At 33.2% G+C, this 9,053-nt stretch overlaps 2 protein-coding genes and 3 long non-coding RNA genes across 5 annotated transcripts in view; 1 reads left to right on the top strand and 4 right to left on the bottom strand.

The window, feature by feature from the left end:
- The first annotated feature begins 321 nt into the window (after positions 1 to 321).
- Positions 322 to 690, top strand: LOC109582524 (uncharacterized). The gene is made up of 3 exons (XR_002185123.1): positions 322 to 393; positions 509 to 565; positions 607 to 690. It is a non-coding gene; the product is annotated as an uncharacterized LOC109582524 (long non-coding RNA).
- Positions 691 to 1,560: 870 nt separating this feature from the next.
- On the bottom strand, positions 1,561 to 2,345 carry LOC109582523 (uncharacterized). The gene is made up of 3 exons (XR_002185122.1): positions 2,047 to 2,345; positions 1,939 to 2,004; positions 1,561 to 1,888 (listed from the first exon to the last, which is right to left on the bottom strand). It is a non-coding gene; the product is annotated as an uncharacterized LOC109582523 (long non-coding RNA).
- Positions 2,346 to 3,473: 1,128 nt separating this feature from the next.
- On the bottom strand, positions 3,474 to 5,555 carry LOC109582520 (sodium/potassium/calcium exchanger 1-like). The gene is made up of 7 exons (XM_019997265.1): positions 4,981 to 5,555; positions 4,730 to 4,912; positions 4,451 to 4,578; positions 4,251 to 4,403; positions 4,014 to 4,197; positions 3,894 to 3,932; positions 3,474 to 3,844 (listed from the first exon to the last, which is right to left on the bottom strand). The coding sequence occupies exons 1-3, from the start codon at positions 5,531 to 5,533 to the stop codon at positions 4,505 to 4,507; spliced, it is 810 nt and encodes a 269-aa protein (XP_019852824.1). The 5' UTR covers positions 5,534 to 5,555; the 3' UTR covers positions 3,474 to 3,844; positions 3,894 to 3,932; positions 4,014 to 4,197; positions 4,251 to 4,403; positions 4,451 to 4,504.
- A 791-nt stretch (positions 5,556 to 6,346) lies between these two features.
- LOC109582526 (uncharacterized) lies at positions 6,347 to 6,606 on the bottom strand. The gene is made up of 3 exons (XR_002185125.1): positions 6,572 to 6,606; positions 6,435 to 6,512; positions 6,347 to 6,380 (listed from the first exon to the last, which is right to left on the bottom strand). It is a non-coding gene; the product is annotated as an uncharacterized LOC109582526 (long non-coding RNA).
- A 1,329-nt stretch (positions 6,607 to 7,935) lies between these two features.
- Positions 7,936 to 9,053, bottom strand: part of LOC109582515 (uncharacterized) — a 13,138-nt gene continuing 12,020 nt past the window's right edge. Inside the window, exons 4-5 of the mRNA XM_019997259.1 lie at positions 8,429 to 8,561; positions 7,936 to 7,991 (exon numbers count right to left, since the gene is read on the bottom strand). Coding sequence (XP_019852818.1) covers positions 7,936 to 7,991; positions 8,429 to 8,561 — 189 coding nt within the window. The remainder of the gene's footprint in view (positions 7,992 to 8,428; positions 8,562 to 9,053) is intronic.

Genomic DNA, 9,053 nt, shown 5'->3' on the forward strand with positions numbered 1-9,053 from the left:
GGTCATTGGCCTCACCTAGCTTTGTGTATTCAAGGATTCTGTTGGTGTAGTAAAACAATCTTGAGGAAATTTTGTATATGACATGCCTGCACCAGGAGCACTCATAAATATCTTAAGTAATACATTAATTAATCATTATTATTATTATTATTATTATCATCATTATAACCATAGATTATGTGGACAAACAAACAAACAAACAAACTCTACTAATCTTAGTGGGCTTCGCCCAATGATAACAATAGGAGGTGGCATAGCATAATTATGTTCTCTTGTTAGACAGCACCTCATGTACAAGTTATTGGGGAACTTTGAAAGAATGGTAACCTCACGACTGGTGAAAAACTCTGTTTTTTGAGCAAATATAGTAATCATATAGCAGAGTCTGAAACTGTTAGTTTAATGCAAGCTTGACTATACATGTACATGTACATGTATATGTATATGTATATACATGCACATGTATATACATGTACATGTTGTTATTATTTATCATCTTGTGATTTAGGAGCTGATCATAAATGACACAAATCAGTTTATAAATGACATTGAAAGTGAAAGTGAGGTATTTATAGCACACACATCATCATGATTATGGTCAGTAAGTACTCACATTAGGAGACTAGGCGGACAATAGTCAGCCAATTATTTGTTGGACTTGATTTATTTGCTCTCAATACGCTAGGAGGAAAGGAATGCTAACAATGTTTGGTAATTGATAATAATAATATCATTATCTAGCATATAAAAAAAAGTATAAAAACAACAACAGATTCAATGACCAGTGATGATATTATTGGACTTGCAATTATTGCAGTATTTATATAGTAGCTACAGCTGCACCTTCAACAATTGGCTGTCTGTCTGTCCATTCTTTTTAAAAAGTGTGGCTGATTTTTACAATTTAAAAATAGAAACCATTTGCCACTATATACATTCACTTTGTACATAAGAATAATGGGATATGGCACACTTTTCACCGTTGAAATAAAGCCCATACTTATCAGCTAGTATGCTTCCTGTAATATGTGAGTAAGCTACAAAGGCTGCTATTGTAATCAGTATAGCACAGGTCTATTCCAATGATTATAAATAACATCACAAAACAGCACACTGTTGCTAATACTAATCAAGATGATCCTGTTATAACTATTTTTGTGCATAATATATAAGATGCTGATTCTTCAGTCAGAACTGGACACATCTCCATCATGTATTGCTAAACCAACAAAACTAATAATATTGTAAAGGCAAAATCAGAGGCTAATGCTGATGGATTTATCAACCATTAAAACCGGATATTATGAGACATGTAATATTCCCAGTTCATTTTTAAAAATATCAATAGTGGACTCTGTTTATCTTTCAAAAAGCATTTGCTTTAGTATCTGTGAAAATGACAACTGTACATTGCTTTGCAATGCCATTAATTAATTACTGTCATTCTTATTATTACTATTATTACTATTATTACTATTACTCTATTATTTATGCTTGCATCAATGTATAGTCATTTCAATAATTGAAGTACTTTTAATCAAATATATACATTACTAGAAATACTTTTTAGTCTGTTGTAAGAAAATCATATTTTTGTATTAACTCATTAGCTAGTTTAATTGTTCTTAGAGTATCTTCCTTTCTGAGTATATCTAAGAATATACCAAATACTTTTCCATCCATACAAATGGAACTCAAAATGATGTGAAGCAATTCATCCATTCTTTCATCGTCACTTTCTCGCGCAACTATTCTTCTTTTTCTCTAACATTTACAATTCTGTATTGAAGCAATTTATCAACTAAGAAGTGAATATCAGTCCCACAATCTTTTATTAGAGGAGTACATTCTGTCATTACTCTGTGAGCAATATCAGATCTAAATGTACCTATTAATTCAGTGATTAGTGTGTTATTATGTTAATATTACCCATAATACCTTCTTCAGTCTCTCTTCTGGTTTGAATGATAGTAATGGTAGAGGATCTTGAGCTAGTACTGTCTACTACACAAACAAATAATTTCAGTTTTAAAATCATACACTAACTGATTGATGAAGGAGAGGCCGGTCAATATAGACTGTCATCGAAGGATCTATTCCAGTTAGTTTAATGGGATAGTGAAGCAGCTTTTTAGCAACACCAATTTCAGCATACACTGATACACTGCAGGTTGCATGTGTATGAGAAGTTAATGGAAACTGGTCAACTCTTGACTGAAACATCTACATGTGCATACAAGAAAGAAATATTTCTGGCTCCTTCTACTTACTTTCATTGGATTTCTCAGTGATAGGATTAACAGTCCATCCTACAGTGTGTAGTGTCAATTCTAGATTTCCACTTGTTGCATGCATAAACTTAAATGAGTCAACAACATCATCATATTCAATACTTGATGAGTGCTTGCTTTCTAAATACTACATGAATGTAAAATACAATGAATAATCAAAATTTGTATGCATTGGCATATCTACATGTATCTGCATATTTTATTACCCTTTTAAGAACTTCCAAATCTCTAACAACAGAATACATAGCTTTCCAATGACCAGCTTCTTTCTTATCGTAGTACATCATTAAGAATACAATGCATCACGAGAAGGTGCTGTAAATTATATGTATGCATCATTGTAATACATATAGAATACCATTATTGTCTGAATGAGAATAATCAGTAGAAGATTGTAGTGATTCATCATCATTCCTTGCTGGACACTGTTCTAGCTTTAGCTCACTTAGTACATGATCTGACTGTTGTACTGTTGGTTCATCAGTAGTATGGGATTCTACCTCATGGACTAACTGAGAAGGATCATCATTAATTGAGTCTATAAGGTAAAACATAATAGACATGATACAATTACATACCATGAGGTGGTGTAGTACTTGTTGATGGAGTGGCTCCTCCTCCACTACTATTCTCTTCTGCTCCATTACTGCTATCATTAGGTGTGCCTCCATTAGTCTCCTCCTCGCTATTATTATTTGTTCCTATACGTCATGCAAACACATCAACAGTAAATTATTAATACAAACACTATTGTATACCTTGAGTTTGTGTATCATTCTCTGATCCATTCCCACCTCCATTAGGTGTGTCTACAGTATCTACATGTACAATACCAAGAGCACAAAATTCATCACGTTCAATACAACCATATTATTTTGTTCCTGACACTAAAAGATCTTCCTTCAACTATACTGAACTGGTGAGCATTGGGAGACTTCAGTAGAGCCCAGACAAACTTGAGGCAACCAGTCTGACTAGTGTTCCTTAAATCAAAACAATGTAAGGTGTAATATGTTATATAGTTTTCACTACTGGATTATACACACTATAATCATGTGGTACTGTTTGTACTTTGTTGTGCACCACCATTGCTAAACTTTTCTCTGCTAATAAATAATTTAATTGTGAATTAACATAATTTTAATAATATTCAAAATAAAAAAGTGAATCAAATTATTATTAAGCATCAATATCGATATTAAAATCAAACCCAAGTTCATTTCTAACAGCTTCAATCCAGTCCTGGTGCAAGGCTGATGCTGCATAAGCAAAACTGCCACTAACTGCAATGAATGAGCTTAAAAACTTTTGACAGTGCTCCTGCACTTGAGGTAACTTCTGCTGAAACGTAAGACCAGCCTTGAACTCATTGATGCATTTCTCTATTGAAGGATTCCCTCTGACAGCATTATTGACCAAACGAAGAGTAAACAACTTATTTGCAAGATCAGGGACAGCTTCCATTGGTAGTGAAGTAAGATCAGCATAATGAGATACAAGAACATCATTGATCACTTTCTTTAATTTATTGACATCAACGGTAGCTGATGGACCTAATAGAGCTCAAAGATCAGTATATATACACACAGTATTATCACTTACTAGCTCCTCCAGTGGATGATACTGACGCTGATTCATGTACTACATTAGAGGAGGAGGAGGAGGAGGTATAGGATATGATTAAATAAATAAACAATTGAAATGATTGATCTATTCTATTACTTGTTGAAGGAGTAGTTCTGAATGAACAATGAATGAGCAATGTAACTGGGTCAATAACACCCACTAGTGGTACAGAGTAATGTAGTGATGGTGCAGCACCAGGCGATCCATATATTAATATCAAACAAGATGGAGGAACAGAATAATTAGCATCACCAAAATTATCAACATCACAACGACGCAACTATTAATATACACATACCAACCATCAGTTATACATTATATTGCAGTACTTACTCTACAAGGCTTAAGGTGAGGCTTAATACTCCAACCAATGAATGGCTCATCTTGAGGTGCATCAAACTTTAATTCAATATATGAATAGGAAGGATCATAGGAAAAATAAACATGTTGATCAATCTCAGCTTGTACGTGTTTTTTCTCAATGAACTATAGAAATGAATATCAACATGTAAATGTACTTGTATATAATGTACCTCAATGAGAGCACTCAATTTCTTAGCTGCAGTGAAGGTCACCAATTCTTTAGCTCATTTCTCCTCATAATAAACCTGTCCAGCATATGTCATATTCTCTACTATGCCAGTGGAAAGAACCATTTTACCTATACACAAATATAATAATAATAATAATAATAATAATAATAATAATAATAATAATAATAATAATAATAATAATAATAATAATAATAATAATAATAATAATAATAATAATAATAATGTTATTTTTCAGTGTTGATGTAAGTACTAACTCACTATTAAATTCTGAACTAGTCTCAGTACAAGGTATTGGAGCATTTGCTTCTTCATGCTGTGGTTCTTCATGATCCTTTGACTCTTCTACTCTTTCATTATCTTGCTCTTCAGTTCCTTCATCATGCAATGGCTGACCTCCAGTCTCCCCCTCTTCCTCTACTCCCTCATTACTAGTAGACTCTCCTATATAAAGGAATAGACTCAGTTCATACTACATGTAGTTTACACTGACTGACTGACTCATTACTGACCTTGTCCTCCACTGCTACCTCCTTGTGGATCTTTTGTCTCATCAGAATCACTGGATGAATCACTATTACCATCTTCCACTTCCTTGTCAGTTTCCTCTTCTGCTTGTTCCTCTAGCTCCTCCTCCTCCTCATCCTCTGACTCGTCTCCATTAGTTGATGATTTGAGTAGATGTTTCTCCCCAACAATAGCCACCAAACAGAACTCTTTACGTTGAATAGATCCATACCAACTATCAGGTTTAAACTCTCCTCCCTCAACTATTGAGAACTGGTAAGGAAGACTGGGTGTGCTCATAGGAGCTATGGCAAACTTGAGATGACGACTAAGAGCTGGCCGTCCTGTTAAATCAACACAGTGCTGTACTTCTAATTTGAGTCGTTTGAGGAGAGGCTTTGAGAGTGATACTGCATACACAGCACTGACTAGGACAGTATTAGGAGGAAACTGGAACTGTCCTCCTACAAGAGCGACCACTGCTGCTTCTACAGTATCAGTGCAGGACAGGCTATCTTCTTGTACTCCAATCCTTAGACCATAATTCTCCCAATTCATCAGTTGAGGTTTGTCTCCTTGAATTAAGAACAGCTTCCTCTCTGCTATTTGGACATCACTCAGACAATCCAATTTATCTATTAATTTTATAAATATTATTATTTTACACAAACATTTGTGCAAGCATGTTAAGTAAGCTAAACATCATGCGTCATGAGCACAAAAGCACTACAATACAGTACATGGAATTTGGAGCAACTTTAAAATTTATTTAAAAATCCAAATTTTATCAAAGTCAGCTCAACTTCTCTACACAACATAAACACATACAAATGTATAAGTAAAATGATTAAAATGATTAAAAATGGCCCAATATTAGATCAATATATTGAAAATTTATAAAAATCAAAGCTTGATTGGACTTAGCTTAAATTTTTTACACAAGATACATGTAACAACATTATGTGTATCAAAAAATTATAAAATTGGAGAGTTGTCTATTAACCATTTTTAACAAAACTTAGAATTTGGTTGTTGGCCCTATTTTTCAACAAATTTAGAAATTTATAAAAAATCAAACTTAATCAAAATTATATACACACCTGTAAGTATCAGAAAAAGTTATAAAAATCAAGAAAGTTTTACTTTTGATTTTGTCAAAATACACTAGTACATGGTTTTTGGCCCAATTTTTGAACAGCTTGACAATCTATTGAGCTTGAACAATATTATGCCAAAAAACTCTGAAATCTGGCAGTGAATCACATAATAATACTCTTACCCATTGAAGGGATCAGGTAATTAAATTGTATTCCAATGGAACTAGTCTCCTCGATAGGTTGCTTGAGGACCTTCTCTTGTCTTTCCTTCACTAGCTTGGCTATGTACAACTCCTTTTCTTTAAGGTCTATAAATTAATAGAACATTAATAACTATCATTGATTGATGATGATACACTAACCAGTTATGATCTGTTTCTCATTTGATGACAGTTTGGCTATAACTTTGTTTTTCTCAGAAATAAAATTTCGATTGTCGTCTACACAATAGACATATTAATCTCTCATCTAATACATGCTGTGTGTATAGTTAACTAACCAATAATGATCTGTTTCTCCTTGAGATATTGTTCCTCCTTCTCTTTCAATAGTTCGGCAACTTTGAGTTTCAGTTTCTCATAATCTTCTACATTAATAGAAAATTCTCTCATCTAAAATTATAAACTGATAATACACTTACCAGTAATAATCTGTTTCTTCTCCTCTACTTGTGTCTTATCTTTCAATATTTCAGTTATATATACTTCATTATTAGCAACTTTAGCTTTAAGCTTCTCATAAATCTCCTAATAAAAATAAAATACACATAGATATTTGTTGCAATGGCACTGTATGTACACTAGCTCATAAATACATACTATGATTATTGCTAATGTTATCATATATGGTAAGAATAAGTCAATGAGCAATGACCAATGAGCCTCAAATGTACATGTATGTCAAATCGTCCATACATTACAAATAATGAGATTCATGTACATGCATTTCTATACTCAACATTGTGTAATCCACTAGTAATATAATGAAGCAATGTACACATAAACAACAGTATAATACAATAGTACCTAATTCAAGAGTTGATTTATCCTTTTCTGCTTGCTCAAGGAGAGTGGTAGCATCATCAAGTTGCTGAGTAAGTGTTGCCTTTTCTTGAAGAAGCTGTTGCTGCTCTTTATCTCGATCTTGCTGTATCTGTTCCTTCTCTTTTATTTCTCTTTGAAGCTGTTCCTGATAAAATTCCGTCTCTCTTTGTAATTGCAGACGATCTTGAAATATTTGAAGCTGTTTTTCTGTTCCTATACTCTCCCAATCACTCAGTATTCTTCTTCTTAGTTGATCTTGATACTGGTCCAGAAGTATTACACTAGTAGACCAATCATTATCACTAGTATATCCTATACAGTAACAAAATAATGTAATAGAAGAAATACACTAATTACAGTTAGTGACTATGGTAATCTTATTATTGATGGATTCATGTTTAATAATCATTGTATGTGTGACCTCCGTCAGTTTACACAGTTAACCACATGAATATATTATTGTATATTGATACACTGATAATAATATTTCATTCTATTAATATCTGTGTTTCTATATCTGTAGTCATTATAATTATTTCACTATTGTACATAGCAGGAATGAACTGGTAATAATTAGTATCATAGGTATACGTCAAATGCTCTCATTACATATTCATCATAAGAATTTTTACTTTATTGTAATATTATCATTACTAATTGGGACGAGCCTGAGCTCGCCCCACAAAGATGAGAGAGTGTCTGTATATATGCATGGGCATGATAGGGTCGTCTAACTATTATTAAAGTTAAATAGCCTAATCTTCATTGAAAGCATGCGTGGTCACAATGAATAAAATGGCAGCTAACAGCAAGCCTGAGCTTATTTGCAGGAAACGGTCAGCAAAGATAAGGCTAAACTGCTGTTCAAAGACTTCTCTAGTAAGAAGAAAGGTTAGAAAAGCAAATATAGAATCTTTATTCTTGATATAAAGGACTCTGATAAGTTGAATGCAAGGTGAGAAAGCTGGATGTACTGTAGCTAGCTGCATGCATCATGAGATCTATTCTATAGGTGATGTTTCTTCTCTAGCAGCAAGCCTAGGTTAACAAAGCAGATGAACAATCTTCAAATCAGTGACTGTTTAATTGCTGTAACACTGCAGAGATTCTTAAGTGAGGAAGTGATAGAGGAAATTTTGACTGCAATAAGATCTATAGACTTGCATGTGCAATTGCTTTGCTTTCTCATGCATGTAGATTATGCAGCACAATCTATAGCTTGCTTAGGCTTGCCCCTTTAATGTTCTACATTCTTCTAGTTATTATTACATATTCAATACACATTGTATCTACTACTGTATACATGTACTTACTGAGTTCAATCGCTGTTGTATCTTTGTATGATGTGTATCCTCCAAATTCAATCATCAAGTTAGTAGTTGGGGTCATACTCCACACTGAGAGAGAATGATAGTATCTTCTAGTGACATTGTCCGGTAGATTAATCTATAGAATTAAGATTGGTAATTAATTTGTGTATGACATATTAATTGATTTGATATAACTGACAGTCTTATAGTCAGTCTTTTATGTCACACAAAAATGACGTAATAAAATTAATAATTCACAATATATTAATAGACAAGTATAGACAACTGATTCTGTTATTATATCATTTGAGTCCACAATTAAGAACTTACTATTGTAATATAATGTGATTCATTAGTTGTAACCAGAATTATTTAATCATATGCATGTGTATATATAGCTGATTTTGTTTCATGCAATTCTGGTTCTTTTTGGTTCTTCTGATTCTTTCACACACACACACATTCATTATTCCTCTCTATCTTTTGGACTTTGATATCAGTGTTTTCAATAAAAACTATTACAGGTTGTGAGCCTAGCATCGTTCCCTACTGCGTAAAAGAGAGGACACGATGGCTACTACAACGGATAAGTTCTTTGCTCAAATACCACAGCTAAACGATGAAAAGG

The sequence above is a fragment of the Amphimedon queenslandica genome, unplaced genomic scaffold, assembly GCF_000090795.2.
Source record: "Amphimedon queenslandica unplaced genomic scaffold, v1.1 AMPQUscaffold_13378, whole genome shotgun sequence".
Taxonomy (NCBI): Eukaryota; Metazoa; Porifera; class Demospongiae; order Haplosclerida; family Niphatidae; genus Amphimedon; species Amphimedon queenslandica.

Excerpts from the sequence above, each read along its gene's own strand:
- LOC109582520 (XM_019997265.1), bottom strand. The coding sequence starts at position 5,533 with ATGAATTGGGAGAATTATGGTCTAAGGATTGGAGTACAAGAAGATAGC. Across the intron at positions 4,913-4,980 it reads AGGTAGCAGTGGAGGACAAG|GAGAGTCTACTAGTAATGAG; the intron begins GTCAGTAATGAG and ends TCCTTTATATAG. Across the intron at positions 4,579-4,729 it reads GACTAGTTCAGAATTTAATA|GTAAAATGGTTCTTTCCACT; the intron begins GTGAGTTAGTAC and ends ATTTGTGTATAG.